This window comes from Chroicocephalus ridibundus, chromosome 1 (assembly GCF_963924245.1).
Source record: "Chroicocephalus ridibundus chromosome 1, bChrRid1.1, whole genome shotgun sequence".
Classification (NCBI taxonomy): Eukaryota; Metazoa; Chordata; class Aves; order Charadriiformes; family Laridae; genus Chroicocephalus; species Chroicocephalus ridibundus.
The window spans coordinates 160,375,289-160,392,832 of NC_086284.1; the positions used below are offsets into that span (position 1 = coordinate 160,375,289).

A 17,544-nucleotide genomic window follows, 5' to 3' on the forward strand; every position below is an offset into this window, starting at 1 on the left:
GAGACACACACACTTAGAAACATACTTACCAAGGCAAGCATAAAGACCCTGACTTATCCACGCTAGTATAGCAAGCGTGATAAGATCTCCAAAACTTGCTGCTATAGGAGTGGCAACATTGTCAGGATTAATACCAGTCTTCTTTGATCCAACAATAACTCCAACCATTATTATTCCTACAATCAATAAAAAGGACAGGATAGTAACCGTATCTACTCTTGTAACTCCACAGAAAATTCCAAGATAATGGCACTTTCAAACTTAATAAGCAAGAGGTCAGTGCTTTTTGCCCCAGTATGATTGTTCTTCCCACATGACTGATGTCTCTATTTTTAAGTTTTAGTCATTTTTAAAAATTAGGGTATATATTAAAAAAATACAGCAACCACACACAGAAAATCAAGAACCATCTGTACAATGACCTACTTTGCTTATGATTAGAATTAGCACTATTGAAATTGTAAATCACCTATTTCATGAAGATAAAAATATGCAGTGTATTATTTCTACACCCTACTAACTTTAGCTGACTGAAATTTAAATTTCACTAGGCTGAAAACCACCCTTACATTAAAAACTTCAACATCTGATATAGTGCAAGATGTCCAGTCATGGACTTAGCAGCAAAAGTCAAGAATCTACACCATAAATTAAAAACTAGCCAACATATAAAAATGTTACTTGCTATACAGTTAAAACATTTAAATTGAGGACGTTGATTTCTATTTTTTTCTGTATGAACAGCAACACTAACTTTTTAAGAGGCATTTTCCTGCAGAATGCAAGTGGCTACTAAAAATAAAATTAACATTGTTATTAACAGTCGTCTTTGGCATAACTTGAGTAATTTCCCCATTTTATGTTATTTTAAAGAATTTTTGAAAAATCCGTATTAAAATTTTCATGTATTTTAGCGATATTATGTATTGTAGGCTACATTAGCAGTTCAGTTTCAGAGAAACTGCCTATAGAGTTATACTCCATTAAATTCTCGAAAGAAAGAACTGAAATGATCCTGTAGGATCACAATACTACAAAAGCACCTGTTTCACAAGTAGGAAGATGAAGCTTAGAAAGTAATTTCCTGTGCTGGCCCACCACCAAATAACAACAAAATTTCTCTTAATGTCCAAATTATGCATGAGAAGTGAATAAAAGGCACTCATGTTCTCCAGTTCTCTTGCTACTCTTAATTTCATGCATGATCAAACTCAATGGCTCTGTAGTCACTAAAAAAAAGTGCGTGTTCTTAATTTCATGCAAAACTTCAACAATTTTGTAATTTTCACATAAGTAAGCATATCAGATTGGTAAAAAAAGGAAGTTAAATATTTTATTTGACTTACTATTATTAAGACTAATGACTACGTATTTTCATTAAGAATATGTCACAAGTAGTGGTACTTTTTCCCCCTCATGTCCATTAAGTACCATCTTTTATGGTTAAATGTTTCCTGACAATTGGGAAGAGAAGATTAAATTTATCACGCCATATGGCTCCAGACAGACATTGGCACTGTTTGTAGAGGGGAACTTGAACTTGGGCCAGACCCTTCCCATAACAAGCCAATTTGTTCACTTCAGATACAAAGCAGAGCACAAACTAACATAAAAGCAGTATGGGCAACCAGGAAGTTTGGATTCAGCTGAGATAACATCTTGAGCTTAACTGCAAATAAGTTCTACCTGTTTAGTGCTAAGAATATATTTTGCGCATTAACGAATATAGAAAGCAGGGAAGAAAAGGTCTCCATCATATTAGGTAAAATCTAAAGCCCATACTTTCTGTTCTAGATATGCTCAGAAGGTCACGCAATTCAAATCTTTTCAAAGAATATGACAGAAGAGGAATGCAATATTCAGACCTACATGGAAATTGCAAAAGGGCATCCTATCCTCTGCTGTGTTGCAGTTGTATTACACCTTTCTGGATTTAAATTTTTAAGGAATAACAACATAATATACATTCAGCACGCACAGAAAACTAACTGTAAAAAGTAACATATATACTACTTTTACCTTGTAAAAGAGAAGCTATGAAGGCAGTTGCTACGCTGCTAGAACACAGAAGGATTGAATGATCAAAACGGTATTTGCCCTCTGGAATCCAGCCCAATATAACTGCTGCCACTGCTGCCAGAAAACCAACTACTGTTGCCTGAACCTAGAAAAGAAAAAGAAGGTGAACAAGTCTTAAAATTGGTAGACTTAAGAGGACTACAGACTCATTTTCTATTATTCTTTCTGCCTACCTACATTTATTTGCGAGGTGTAAAGGGAGCATGCTCATCCCTTTTTTGTAGAAATTATGCTAACTTTGGATCATCAAGAAGAAAAATCTTATGCCAGCAGAAAAGGCTTTACCAACATTTCAGAGACTCAAGAATAACAATAGCAAAATCAAGGAAAAGAGCTGAGGATTTACCAGCAGCCAAAGCTGAAGTGCTAAGCCACTTAAAACAGTGAAGCCACAGCATAAACATTCTGCTTACTTTTTGAGCATGTTGTATTATAACATATGGACATGAAATGGTTCTTAATCTTAAGAAAGAGTTGCTTTGGAGAACAAACACTCCTTTCCTCAAATGACCCAGCTATTTAAAATATTGTTCATTATCCAAAAGCTCTATCACATACTTCCTTTAAACACTGAATCCAATGCAAATACAGTACTGAAAACATTTGAGCGGTCAAATTTGAAAGGTTTGGCCAAATCTGAAATTTTTCTCTAATCATCCTCAGATCCTCTCTCAGAAAAATTAAAAAGGAAATACCCGTAGTATTTTACAAAGAATTTTTTACCTCTTCTTCTGATAAATATAAGCTCGTATTGTTTTAGCGTACTCTACTGTTCAAAAAAATCCGTCACGTAAACTTTGTATGTTAAGTATGAGCCAGTGTAGTAGAGCTAGTTTCCCATTAACACTGTGCGTCTCCATACTTACCAATGCTTGTGATGAACTTTGTCAATAACTTCGCTCACTTACAAGATTTAATCAAATAAGCCCATTATATTTACCTGTTTCAAGGCCAAATTGCCAATTATTAGGTTCCATTTCTCAATGGGAGAATCCATCTTTCCAATATTTACCTGTCAAAATTACAAGAATTTCAGACATTTGTATTTAAAATTGTACTACTTGAAAATGCACTAACAAGGCAGAAACTCACAAATTCAACTCATACAAAAAAAAAAAAGGGACATTTTGAAAGCAAGTTAAAACCAAGCTATGCTTTTTTTCAAGTCAAGCATTGCTGTTGATTTTAAATTGTACTTACAGGATCCGCCCAAAAGCAGCTAAACTTGATGCAGTTTCACATAGAAACTTGTTTAGCACTAGCTTACTGTGCAAGATATACTAGCCATCTTACATTCCAGGAGTGTTCAAGGGCCACTAGTGATTAGATCAGTGGCTGGAAGGGAAACTTATCAGCGTTCAGTCATTTTAGGACTGAACTTGTTCCCATAGCCCTTAAATTATATGAGCCAATAGAAAAACATGTACACACACATGTGTGCGGACACACACAGTCTAATGCAAGTGTGTTAATTGATTGCAGGGAAACCACCTGCATAGAGAAACAGCAAGTGCTTACAGAAGATGAGAAACTACATCTAACACTGTTTAGGATTCTAACTTTTAATTTATACAAAACAGCTAGAGATTTATGATGCTGTAAATGATACAGGTCCAGTCCTGAGGCTGTAGCTGGAAAGGCAGAAAATAAATTATTCTAAGAAATGAAAAAGTACCTACATACTCTTTTATAATGTATTTCCTACTTTTACTTATTTTTTGAGTTAGAGGAAAAGATCTGAAGAACAGTACATATCACTGTACTACAACTGTATCTAAAGTAACTTCCCTTTTGAGATAACTGAACTATGTTTTACATGTTGAGCATAAATGTTAGTGTTTTTTTACATAAAATACTAATTTGTAAGATAACATACTTCTCAAAACACAGAAAGTCTTAATGCGTATTTTTTTTCCTCTTCTGATAATTTCTTTCCAGTTGGTTTTACCTCCATTTCTTTACCACTTTGTTCCATTTTGTGATAGTAGCGACTTGTGAGGAACAAAGTATTATAACAAATGCTAACTCAAAAACTTAGAAATATAAGAAGACGCTTTATCTCAATCTACACTATAAATATTTTCCAGTGTTCAAAGTACAGTCAAAGCTCTGCAACACATGCGTTGATTTTAAATATTACAGCAATATTTAAGGAAGTGCAGATAAGAATCTCCTTTGCATCCTTCTTAAATATATATGCTAAATGAAATAAATGGCAGGCTAAGGAGAGCTTCGCTCTTTTTCTCCTTGAAGAAGTTTTTGAAAAGTAACCAAAAAATCCTTGTTAAAACAGTAATCTTGCAAAATGCTTAATCCAGCCTAAACGTGAGCTGCTGCTAAATGGCATAGTTCTTCTCTCCCCTACTATCAGCTATACATTGATGTTTTCTTTCTTAAACCAGATCTATCAACTCCATGAGTGAGTTCATGGCAACATAAATTTGCTTGCTGGTTTGATGGAAAACACTTTTTTTCAGGGAACAAACAGGGCTTATCTTCTACACAATTATCTGATCCGTCACATGCAACCATGCCCAAATGCCCTTAGGGTTTGGAAGGGAGAAAAAAAGCAGGATGACTCCTTTCAGCTGCAGATCTCCATAAAGTAAGATCAAGTTTATTGTAATATTGTGGAATCGATGGACCTAAACAAAAAGTTTCTAAAGTCATATTGCTAATGCCTAACCCTAATAACACACAGTCAAAATAAGAGTCTGCACAAGTTTACAGGGATGACTGAATGAGTGGTGTTTTGGTGTTGGTTTTTGCTTGTTGTTTTTTTTTTTTAACTTCCTCTTAAAAAGAAAAAAAGAAAAAAGAAATATGGAGAAGAGGCAACAGTGTGAACCGAGACAATGAGTGACTCAAACTACAGAACAAAGCTGAAGAATACAAAACATACAATATAAATATTGTGCTTGAATGGGTAGTTGACCTAAGTATACCTCACACAGCACAGCAGTGGGAGGAGGGAGAACAGTTTACATTAACACTAACACCAAAGAGAAGTACAAGCTATGCCATGAGGTTGATTAAATAGTTTAAAAACACAGTCTTGAGGCATATTTAGTGGACGGGAAAGTGGATGGGAAATTGTGAGTGACCAGTAACAAGCAGCCAAAATAGGAATTTGGGCAACAAGATGAATGAAAGTGATCAGGCAAAACTTGAAAACAGATATATTATGGACAACAGAAAGTTGCTAACAAGACATTATGGCTGACTACACAACTACAATGGAGTAAAGATAACTCATTCACAGTCCCAAGAGCATAAACCTGTTGACAAATTCAGATGCAATTATAAGCTAAAGGAGCAAGAAGAAGGATATATATTAGCTCCAATGCTGAACTCATGTTAGACATTTCCTCTTCAAAGGTAAAGCTATTTACAGGGGTGCAGTCTTGCATTTACTTTAGACAGTATCTGGTGGGGAGCCAATTACTGCAAATTTAGGTCAAAGAAAGGAAATTTAATCATACAACTGCCTCCAAATAACAGTTAAGATATGCCTTGAATTAATATACTCCTTCAGTTTTCACTTAGGATGAGGATGACAGGACCAAAGATTGGATGGCTTAAAAGACTAGGGGTCAATGAAATCAATGTGAAGAGTGCAAAGGCCAGAATAACCTCTTTCACAGAGGTCTGGGAGAACTGGCATGTAAACTGCAGGTCCAGTAGCAAGCTTTTTGATTAACTTCTCCAGTAAGGGATGTTACAATATGACACAGCACCTGTTTTTAAAACCTAGGGGAAGCAGAGCAACCAAGGCAATGTCCTGGAGTTAAAATTCCTATCTGGCAACTAAGCCAAAGCTGTCACCTGTAAGAAGTTACATATAACATGTAGCAGGTTTCCACAGTTTTTTGGTTTGTTTTTGGTTTTTCAATTAACACTTAGAAAGATTACTGAGTTCTTGTGTTATTTTTTTGCCTTTGTGGCAGCACTTGGCATGAGGCTGGCTATCCACCAGCTTGTAGAGCTGTGCATATTGCAACTGGTGTTGAGCATGACAAAAGATACACAAGAGAAAGTCAGAAGGTTCTTTGCAAGATAAAAGCCATTTTTTCTGTTTTTCACATATAAAAACTAGATACAATCTTGTTAGCATTATCTTGATAATGACTAATCTGTACTGTTCATATTTTGTAAAATATTGTTCTCTTAAACCTCCACTGTGTTGTGCACACACACATACACACGCTTTACAACATTTACTGATGAGCTTTTCACCAGCTAGAACAAATTAGAACTACCACTGGCAAAAGACAGAATGTTCACCGAACCCTGACAAGCCTCTACCTCCTCCCTGTGAAGGACGTCCAATGAACTTATAATATGCCTAAGGAAGTCCTGGAAAATATTTCAATTACTTGTGTAACTTAGTCCATAGTCTGTCATGATTCTTGAAGAAAACAGGTCATACAAGGAAATTAAAGGCATTAGAAAACAAAAGAAAAAACCCCACAAGTCTGTCGATGCAAAGCTGGGAAGTAGCTTGGTGCCAGGCTGCTGCGACCGTGACTTCAGGCAAAGCCAAAGAAACTGGAGCTCCCACATGTCACATAGTATTGTCTGAAGAACTATATGCTTCTCTGACCTCTTTGTGGCCGGTTAATTAACCTTCATAGTGGAAGGATGTGAACAGAGTTAACGCAATTTGGCCAAGACAGATACACAACAATTTCTGGTACCAGAGAGGAAACATTCCTGGCATGCTTGAGTAAAAACCTTTGAAGCATCAGCTGATTTATATCTTCGTGAGACTTAATGACAGTGGTGAGCGGTGCTGGTAACACTCCTCAAAATAAGTCCTCTCAGAGTGAGCTGTTGTTTGAGGCTTGGTAAGAGCCTGGGCTTAAAATGGACAAATGGAGGAGCTGATTCTGACCTTTTTTTTAAGCCTTTAGTAAGGCACTGGTAGACCTTGGACTTGGTATATTTTTCACCATGGAACACAAGCACTTTCAATCCTCAGGCCAAAGAAAGAAATTAAGTAACAGGTCAACACCAAAAAAAAAGTAAGGTAAAAGGCAAAAGTATTCATGCCTGACAGTAAAGGCAGTAAGGTTTAAACACAAAATATTGTTAAGAAACCGTAAGAATGCTCAGAGAAGTAAGAGCATTAAAATAAAACAGAAAAAAAAAAAGACTGAATAGCTAAGGCTGAAATTGATAAAGATACAACAAAACATGTCAATTCCTATGTATGAAAGAATTGATATGGGGCAAAAGTAATCAATTTCTATAATGGGCATGACACAAGCAAACCTTCATAGGACTGCTAAGGCTATGTCCATCATAGCATGCATTTGGGCAATAACTCAATATAATGTGGCAATGAAATTTATTAATGCCAGAAAACTAGGAGACCTTGTCAATACAAAGCATTGTAATATTGCATAAAAACTGGATGACCTTGAGGATTACAGCAATGAAAACAGATGAAATTCAACAGTAGAAACGCGAGGTCATGCACGTAAGGACTAATAATATTTCTGCCAGAAGATGGGAGAGACAGCTGGAAATAACACAAAAGGAGAAATACTAGGACACAGACATTGATCACCAAGCAACTGTGAGGTTTAAATCTGACGCTGCTAGGAAAATAAGTACATACAAACCTACAAAGTTTCAAGAGCAATTTTTGAGAGAAATAGGGAAGTGCTACTCTACAAAGCCATAGTAAGGTCTCATCTGGAGTTACTTACACCTTTGACCAAACATTTTCTAGAAAGATTCATTCAAGCAGGAACAGGCAGAGAGTGGGGCCTTGCTGGAGAATGGAAAAACTATCTTACAAAGGAGAAACACTGCATAAGGCAGTGTCTTACAGAGATACCCAGTTCAGGTACCAGAGATAGTTCAGCCTCGTTATTAGAACATTCTGTTCATTACAGTTATTCACACACACAAAAAACTATATGGTAAGGTAATCTGGCTTGCTTAGGCTAGAAAAAGGAAGGAATGGAGCATCCTCTGAGATGCAGAAAAGAACTGTGGCAAATATGTAAGAAGATGCAGAAAAAAACATAGTTATGCTATGTTAGCGTTGACAGACACACAAAAAATAAGCAGACCCACCAAAAAAATCACCACAACAAAAAAGGAATAAAATTATTTAGACAGAAAGCTACAACAGAGTTTCTTACAGTTTGATCTACAAAGGTCTAGAGTAGCAATATTAGCCATGCTTTATCTTGGTGCCACATAAGTGGTCTTCAGAAAAATTTGTTCAAAACATACACATTTTGTTAGCCTGTTCAAACCTCATCAAGGCCAAAGAGATCTGTCAACCTTACAGAATACACATGTAAATCTCAAAAATCTACTCTATCTGTTCTGAATGATGACTCAGAAGAGACCAAAGATGTAAATTTTTTATGTAGGAAGATTAGAAGAGGGTCACCTTTTTAACTTTTCCAATTTAATAACAGATTTAAAGAGCCCCCCTAAAGCCAGATTAAGCCATAAACATAAAGCACTTGTGTTCCAAAGATTTGTTTCCTTTTGAAATACTTACAACATATATCTGAAGACTGAAGGAGAAGAGAAAGTTACTTACAGCAGTTGACAGACGGGATGCCAAGGTCATTTCCAAATTTCCTTTGAGACCAAGAAGTGCAGGAACCAAGATAAAAACTTCAGTAACATTCTTGAACACATCCCAATGCTATATAAAGGATACAGTGGGAAACATTCAATTGAAAAATTCTCTTTAGACCATCCGCAAAGTATTGAAAAAATCCTGTAACTCATAACTTAAGCCTCTAAAACAAAAAAATCAATCTTTTTATATTAGACCTAGAAGTCTAAAGCCAGAACTGTTATCTATCTAGATAAAGTAGATTTATGACTGCATATTACTACTTCAAAGATGACAATACCAAAAGTACGAGATACAAAACTTGGCCTTAAAACAAACCTAGTTAAAAAAAGATGTAATTAATTTCAAGTCTTTTTTCTTTCATGACTTTAAAATAGTACCAGGTGCTATGACTGCTCTTGAATTCTGCTCTTAATTTACAATAATATTTTCATCTTTTCCCTTCCAGCTGTGTAGAAACCTAACATAAAAACAGCAAGGAATTAGTTGTCAAATGAACAGAGCCTGTTAAGTAAAAAAAGCTTCTCTGTTTTTTTACTTCTAAGTGTGGAATTTAGGAGAGTACAGTTTTCCAAGACCCAGATTTTATAAAGCAAACAAAGACAAACTCTCCCATAATTTTTTCTGTCTTTACATTCATGGATTTACAATCATTTAAATTATTACTTTAATTAAAATTCTCAATCTTCAATTGTCAAATGTAAACAAGAACTGAGAATTTCCTTTGTATTGCTACATATGTATTCTGGGAAAGAATAGCCATGAAACCGTTTGTAAAAAACAAGCTTAGAATGCTTTGCTGTCTTCAAATTTTCATTTTCAAAACATATTCTGTCACATTTCAAAATCCTGCTTTACTGACGTCACAGAATAATGCTAAGTTTAAGGTGAAAAAAGGTAGTACTGACAATAGCTATTTATTTTTGCCTTTGTGTTACATCTCTCATTCATGGTGAGCTGGACTGGGAAACCAATCAAGATCAAAAGCAATATAGAATGAAAAATCAAGATATATCTCAGTGCATCTCAAAAACCAGCTATACAAACACTTAAATTCTCTTAAGGGCAGGAAGGCAAGGTGAAACATTTGGTTGGAAGTCAGTAGTGGCAGTAGGCACAACTGCCTCTTTTGGCTAATCATTATGCTGCGTCATGAAGTAAATCATATATTAACAGCATAAAAACAAAGCATCTGTCCAAAGACTAAACTGCTAAGATGCAAATGAACAAAGCAAAAGATTGGTGTAAAACAGTGCAATGAAGTAGTAAAGTTTGCATGTCAATTTTTATTTTCCTTTTTCGTGACGTATAAAAGTGACTTTTCATTGCAATTGATTGAAGTCCAAGCTTCCTTTAAACTCTTAAAATTTTGAGTGACAAAGATGGTCACCTCTAACTCCTCTTTAAATTAACTTTGTAAACCCTTAAGTGTAGCTAAAGAAAACCCTAAAGCTGAATGAAACAAACCAAAACAAAAGGGAAAAAAAACCCAGATTAATTTCTCTACTGTCTTTAAGTTTGGATATTGTGGTTATTTCATATTTTTGAATAATTTTTTGTGAATCTACTCATACAGGAAGAGAGAATCCATGAGGTTTGTATTTATACGAAATTTCTGTTTCTAAAAAAGCAGAAATTAGGTAGGAAATAAAAGTAAGTATAGTCTTGAAAAGGCAAAGAGAGGGCAAGAATATTAGCCAGTCAAATAAACCATTCTTAACTGTTACTTTCTCCAGAATTTTCTTCAAATATCACTGCACACAGAGTTATTTCATAGGCAACCATTACTTTTAACTCCACTGAAATGCTGCTGACATCTACAACTGTGTTAAGATAGAACCAGTCCTAAAAATGTTCCGTATCAGTAGGATCTTGGTGATACAATACTCCAAAACAGGTTTACAAAATATTATTAAACTTAAGTCTTAAAATTCAGAGAAAGTTTATTTTATCTTAGTCCTGAATAACTATCATCAGTTAAATCTGCTACCACAAGCCAAGATAATCTGGCTTCTCTGGACTTACTACAATTATATTTTAAGGTGGATGTGACTTTGCAGCCCTGTTCGTGTCACTGATGTTTGTAATTCTGAGTGTTCAGTATACTTAATCTTATATAAAAAAGTCATATACACATGAATATTCAAAAAAGCTCTAAATTGCTTCATATTAATTTCATATACCATATGAATGTAGTGCACATTTTCATATACCATGTGAATTATCATGCACCAAATTACACACTAAGTCAGAAATTGCATAGACTTGAAGTACACAAGGAGATGAGATAATGCAATAAAATCTTCTGATCTTTTTAGACTCCTATGTATTTCAGCATTATGGTTAATTACAACTCCTACTTGACTATGCATACATTTATTAGTGTCAACAGAATTTTTAACCATTTCTATATTTCTATCCTTAGTTAAAGCAGAAGGTAAGCGTTTTATTCACCAGCTCCCTGTGGCTAAGCGACAACGTTTACCAAGACTTGAATGACTCCAAATTAAAAATTGGAAGTATTAAAGAAGATATTTGGGGAAAAGGAGTATATAGTAGCACAACCATACACAGACCTAATTTACTCCTCAATATTGTAAACATCTACAATATCACATGTTAGAATTATAAACCCCACAGACTACCTGTTAAAAAAGCCATCTTTCAAAGCAAATACCAACCTGTACAATATCCAAAACCATGCCAGCAGAAACAGTTCCAAATCCTGCTAGCAAAAAAGGTACGAGTATCTGTAACGCCATGATACTACTAGACTCTTTGGGTTGTTTTCTACTTCCTTCCACAATGATATCTTCATTACTGTCACTAGATAAATTGTCTTCCTGCAACATGGCATCTGTTTCTGAAGCGTCCGTTCCATCACAGTAATTATAACTGGTAAAATCATCATATTTAGGGCTACAGCTAGATGAGCTGTGTCCATTACTACCATGAAAACTTGGTTCTGAGAAGTGATGGTACTCTGTGTGTTGTTCAGACCTAACATTAAAATTGTGTCCTGCTGGTTGTAATCCCTCTTGCCAGACACCATTAACTTTTTTGTGTCTTTCATCCTGGTTTATTTGGTAAACAACAGGAACCATACTCAAAAGCAGTCTCAAAAACTTATCAGATTGAATCGTATTAAGATTTATGGTCCAGTTCACAAAACCTTCTCTGTCATGAACTTTGCTATTTGTTTTGGAGATAGTAGATCTGCCTTTACAGTTAGTCATAGTGCTACGGAAGTATAGGTTGAAAAGCACTTTGTTCTTCAGACGTCAGTGAAGAAATCTTGTAGATGAGTCATCAAAGCCCCACACTTGATGATTTTAAAACAAATAAACCAAAATGATCCTTTTTTGCATGCAAAAATGTTTTTTCATTGATCGCAGATCTTCAACAATTCTGTATGCAAGACTGGATCTGCAAAAAAGAAAAACATATATATTCAAGCTTTAAAATATTTTAACTCTATAGAATTTTCAGATCACCCAGTATCTGTATCTTTGCAAAGCAAGTATTCATCTTCTCCAACATTCAATTACCTAAGTTGACAGAAATTAGGAGGTAAAAAGGGAGAGTTGGTAGGTGAGGAACTTTCACAAACCAGTGTACTTTCCAGTGAAAGAAAGAGGCAGCAAGGTGGCCTGTAAGAGAACCAGTGACAGCTTAGCTTTTTCCTTTTTGAAGCCCAGGAAGTCAAAGTCTTCAGGCAGATACTGTGTGTAGCCCCAGAATTCCAGAGGCCTTGAATGCAGTAAGTCCCTAGAGAAATGTGTTTTTGGAAGGTTATGGACAAATGGAACCCACATGATGCACTGTTGTTCCTCCACTCTATGCTAATGGCAAGGAGCATGGAAAAAAATCAGGAAAAAACCCCTGAACTTTCCAAATGCTATCAGAGGTGGTAAGATCAAAGCAATATTCTGGGTGGCAAAGGCCTTATGTGTTGACTGCCCTCCACCCCCATAAAAAGATGCCAAACAGATATTGATATATATAATTCAAAAGCAAGCTAATTTAAAATCATAGTAACGGAATTTTCTCTGAACCAAGCATACAAATTATGTTAAATATAAAGAGCTACTATATACATAATAAAACTGTACATATTTTCATGAAATACTACAATATCAAGAAAAGGAGACAGTAATGAAATTCAGACCAATTAGTCTAAAATAGTTTAAATTCATCTAATTTTAAAATAAACCTGCAGTACTATATTTATGAACATGGCACATTAAAATTTAATTAAAACTAGAAAAAATGTTAGGAGTTAGGATAATGAAACTAAAGATACTAAAAATCTGATTTTAATTTAATTTTGCATGGGGTGTAGGTTGCAGATATTTCCTGAAAGGCAGGTTATTCTGATGCCTAGTAACCACTAAAACGTAATCATTTGATCAATAGTAACACTTGATGTGGTTTGTTTTGCTTTCTGCAAATTATACAAATACAATATATCTTTCACGTTTAATGTGATTTAATGCGCATTTATTTCTACTTCGAAATTTCCATCAGGGCAGAAAATTAAACAATGATATATCGGCAGTCACAAGTCATTTGACATTTCCTCCATCAGAAGCCACTTTAACTTCCTCTTCTTCAATTTTCATGTTGTAATAATAGTTACATCAATATACTAAAAGAACAGTCTTAATTTGACTTGAAGCTTTGTTGACTTTGGTGTTTATTCCTAGTCTCCATGAATACAAGTAAATGATTGGCATAAACAAAGAAACAAAGGTCAGGCAGACCACACCAGCACGATGTGGGATAACACAATTCCACAAGCTCAAGACACTGTATCTCTGCAAAGCTGTGAAAACATATTTTTACAGACTGCAGGAAATAAAAATAGTTTAGAGTTGGAGGATTTTTAATCCATGTTTCCTAAGAAAATAGGGCTCTTAAAGATCATATCATTAATGTTATGATCCCTACGCTTTCCCTTCCTCTGTTTCAACATTTTTAAGTCGTCCAATATTTCTGGAGCAATTTCAGATAGATTTGACAGCGAGTAGAGATGTGAAAGCTTTTATTAACTAACAGCCTTATAAGAGATCCAAATGTGTGCCCTTGCTGTAAGGCACATTCCAACATTAGTCAGGATAATTCACTCATATAGAGCCACAGCAAGTCCACTTCAAAAGTCCCACTGGTCACAGAATTACTTATTTTGTTTTTGCGAGTGAAGAGACTACTCAGACATAACATGAAGATTTTCCCTCTGTCAATGGCTTTATCCAATGGAGCTCTGACCAAGAAACAAATATTTAAAAAATGACAGTGGAGTTTATCACTTGATTTAGACAGAAGTCAAGTTTTACAAGAAAAAGAAATCTTTTTTCCACAAGACCAACAGAGGAATTTAAGCAACCAAGATTCCTGCAGTATCTTTTGCTGCTCTGTAGCAGATTGTGCTATGTTGAACCTTTTAGCACAAGCGCGCAAAACCTCCTAGGCCTCAATTCTGGTTTCCACACATTTTAATTAGGAGAACAAAACAACTTTTGCTGCTCTCCAGAGGAGCTCTAACCACAGGCCAAAATGGTGCTCTGTTAAGTGCTACAGAAAGACAGAACTAGAAGAGGTAATTTTGTTTCTTCCTGGCCCAAAGGTAGCATTATCTAAGTAAAAGAAAAGAAACCGTGCATAAAAAAAAGAGACAAGCAGAAGCAGATGTAAACTAGCAAACTATTATCAACTTTCATGACAACAGCAAAGAGCTTTATAGAAGGATTAAGAGGAATACAAGAGAAAAGAAGTTCATGGAAGTTGAGGAAAATTAAAATTTCGTGAAGGGTATAGCCTACGGTGCTGAAGGTTGCCAACTGATTTATGATGATGGGAAGTGGCACACTACTTAGGAAGCTTGCAGGGGGAAAAGCTTTGGATTGCTTTAGCCACCTGAGTTTCAGCTGGTCACAAGAAACATCTAGATTAGAGAAACTTTATGATAGAATTCAAGAATGGGATGTAGCATTAAGACGTAAAAATGTCTGTGATGAAAGACACGCACTTAGACCTGCAGCTATCTCACTGGGGTTTTTTGGGGGGTGGTGGTATTTTTTTTGAGGAGAGGTGGAGGAGTAACAAACAAAGGATTTTATTTCACTCATGGGGAAATACATCGAGAAAATTTCCCCACAGCTTTAACAAGGCAGAGCCTGGCTCTCATTGTGTTTTTTCCAATATGTCCCCCAGTCACATCACTAGAGTGCTAGACCAGTGACTCACAGAAATTATTCATTGGTCTGGAACTCTGGCCAAAAATATTTGGGTTAATTATCCATATTTTTCTAACATACGGAATTTTTTCCTTTTAAGGTTTTACTATCTTTTTTTTTTTTAAGAAACAAATCTTTTGGGAAGACTGTGATTTCATTTAATATGAGAAAGTGTTAACAAATAGAAATAGCACTTAAAAGAAAAAAAGAGAGGAACAGAAAAATTACTTGGTCAACTAGCAGGTTACAAACAGAGGAAAAGGTTGGCATGGACGGCTAACAGTTGAAATAGTACAAAGCAATTTGGATGAGAATAATTTATGTTTTTCCTACCAAAAAGACTTGGAATGACAAAAAGTGAGCTAATAATAAATGCTGAAAAGAAAGAATTTAAGAAGACAAACTGAAAATATACTATACAGTGAAGAGTAATTACTTCCTCAGAGCACACCGAGAGGAGATAACTATGAAGCCTTCTGAATATAACTATTAATTTATAAAAACCTGTTCCAACAAGGATAATTTTCCAAATGTCATCTGATGCAATAATTTTATCCTGAGTTAGGGGATGCTAATATTGCTGTACTTTTAGGATTTTTTTTGTACCTATGAAATGCAGCAAACGGTCTAAGGAGCAGTGTGATCTCAAGGACAAGAACTCCCTAAGAAGTTTTATTATTGACAAGAACAATGCCAATTTTATTGTGTTGTCTAGAAAAGCCATAGCCAGCTAAAGAAGCAAGCTCTAGGAGCATAACTCATATAAGGAAAAGGTGGTAAAAATCTCAAAAATCCTACCCCCCGTTTCTGTATGAAGAGGAGATAAGTGAATTTGATTTCTTGCCACATAATCAGGAGGTTACAAAGAAAGGTGAAGTATTAAAAAAAGGAAAAGAGAGTGACAAAGATCCTTTGAGAAGACAGGAAGCAGCCTCAAATTTATCATACCTGACATGTTATATATGAAATGAAAGGACACCTTGTCTTTATCCCTACAAGCAAAATAATGAGCTATGTCCAGACTATGAATATAATAATTTCCACTTCATTGTTTCCTAAGTATCTACTTTTAATAGTTTCTTCTCTTCCTTCATACATTTTATAACACATAACAATTACTGTGTATTATTCACCTCTCTCAGTCCTGCAAACATACACAAGCATAAACAAATAATAACAATAACAAATAAACAAACAGTCCTGCAAACACACAAAATAGGAAATACAGCCATACCTTGCTGTTTGCTGAAGACATGTTCCTGAAAAGTGAGACACTCAGCAGTCCAATGGATAACAAACCAATTTTCCCCACAAGAATTAGTACGATCGATGCATACAGCAATTTAAAAAATATACACAGACACAGTATATACAATGTGGAAAATAGACAGGCAAAAACGGATGATGTGGAAAATACACAGGACCATGACCTGGAGGAGATGCTGAGTTTCGGAAATGGATAGCTGTTTTAGAAAAATCTCGATACTTCAGTTATGAAACTGTACACGTGATCGTTATCACATTTTTTCATCCTGCACCTTTGATTGGCTTGATTGGTCTTGATTCATCTGAGGAAGATGAAGATGACAAGGAAAATGTAACTGTTCAGGAAGAGACAGCAAGAATGCTCTTTATTATTACTACCCAAATGAATTTTCAACATTGCTTTGGACATACTCATCAGTCAGTTCTCAAGAGCACGGGAAGGAGATGCTTCTTCCATGCTTTCCTAAGGTTTAAAGAACATCCAGCACTAGCAGGATTAAGGGACTGGATTCTACAGCTAAATTTGATCATTTAGTGATTAGACTGCGAATAATTTATTTAAAGAATGAAAACAATTAGGAATTAAATCATCATGCTTTTTTAAGTACCTCCAAAAAAGGGGTAAGGGGGAAGAGTGGTGAACTATCGAGTATGAAACTTATGCAGAGTCAACATTACAACAGGCTAAACCAAATATTTATCAAAGTCTAAGTCTAGGAAAATTAATTTCTTTCAGAGTTTTGCTAACAAAACCAAAAGATAACACTTATCTAATAATACTGAGAGCTTTCACAGGATCGAAGCCTAATCACACCATAGTCAAACGCCATTTTTCCTAAAAGCTGCAAACATTTTTACAGGTAATCTTTTAAAGGAAGAATAACCTCTGCATTCGGCTTCTAAGTAGCCTACAATGAAACACAATAGCTTAAACATGCCTGCCTGAGAAACACCTCCCAGTACAAGAATGAGCCTCAGAAAGGGTTATTCAGGAAAGTAATATGAAACATTAATGAAAACTGAGCTTTAATATTTTGCCATAATAAGCAAAGATGAAGCTGGATTCCTTTCTGGCTTCAAAGACAAAGCCACACTCTTTTCAGCGAGCGGATGAGAGGTACTGGGCACAAATTGAAACACAGGAAATTCCATTTAAATATAAGAAAAAGCTTTGTTATACCATGAAGGTGGTTGAACACTGGTCCAAACAGCTTATGGACTCTTCATCCTTGGTGATGAAACCCAACTGGATGTGGCCCTAAGCAACATGCTATACTTGACCCTAGACTGAGCAGAGGTGGTTGACTAGACCATTTCCAGAGATCCCTTCCAATCTCAACAATTCTGAGATTC

At 35.4% G+C, this 17,544-nt stretch overlaps 1 protein-coding gene across 1 annotated transcript in view; it reads right to left on the reverse strand.

Annotated features, from left to right (window-relative positions):
- SLC41A2 (solute carrier family 41 member 2) overlaps positions 1-17,544 on the reverse strand; it is a 56,866-nt gene that overhangs the window by 36,811 nt on the left and 2,511 nt on the right. The window contains exons 2-6 of the mRNA XM_063320993.1: positions 11,371-12,115; positions 8,648-8,755; positions 3,020-3,091; positions 2,020-2,164; positions 30-176 (exon numbers count right to left, since the gene is read on the reverse strand). Of these exons, the coding sequence (XP_063177063.1) occupies positions 30-176; positions 2,020-2,164; positions 3,020-3,091; positions 8,648-8,755; positions 11,371-11,925 (1,027 nt within the window). The 5' untranslated portion in view covers positions 11,926-12,115. The remainder of the gene's footprint in view (positions 1-29; positions 177-2,019; positions 2,165-3,019; positions 3,092-8,647; positions 8,756-11,370; positions 12,116-17,544) is intronic.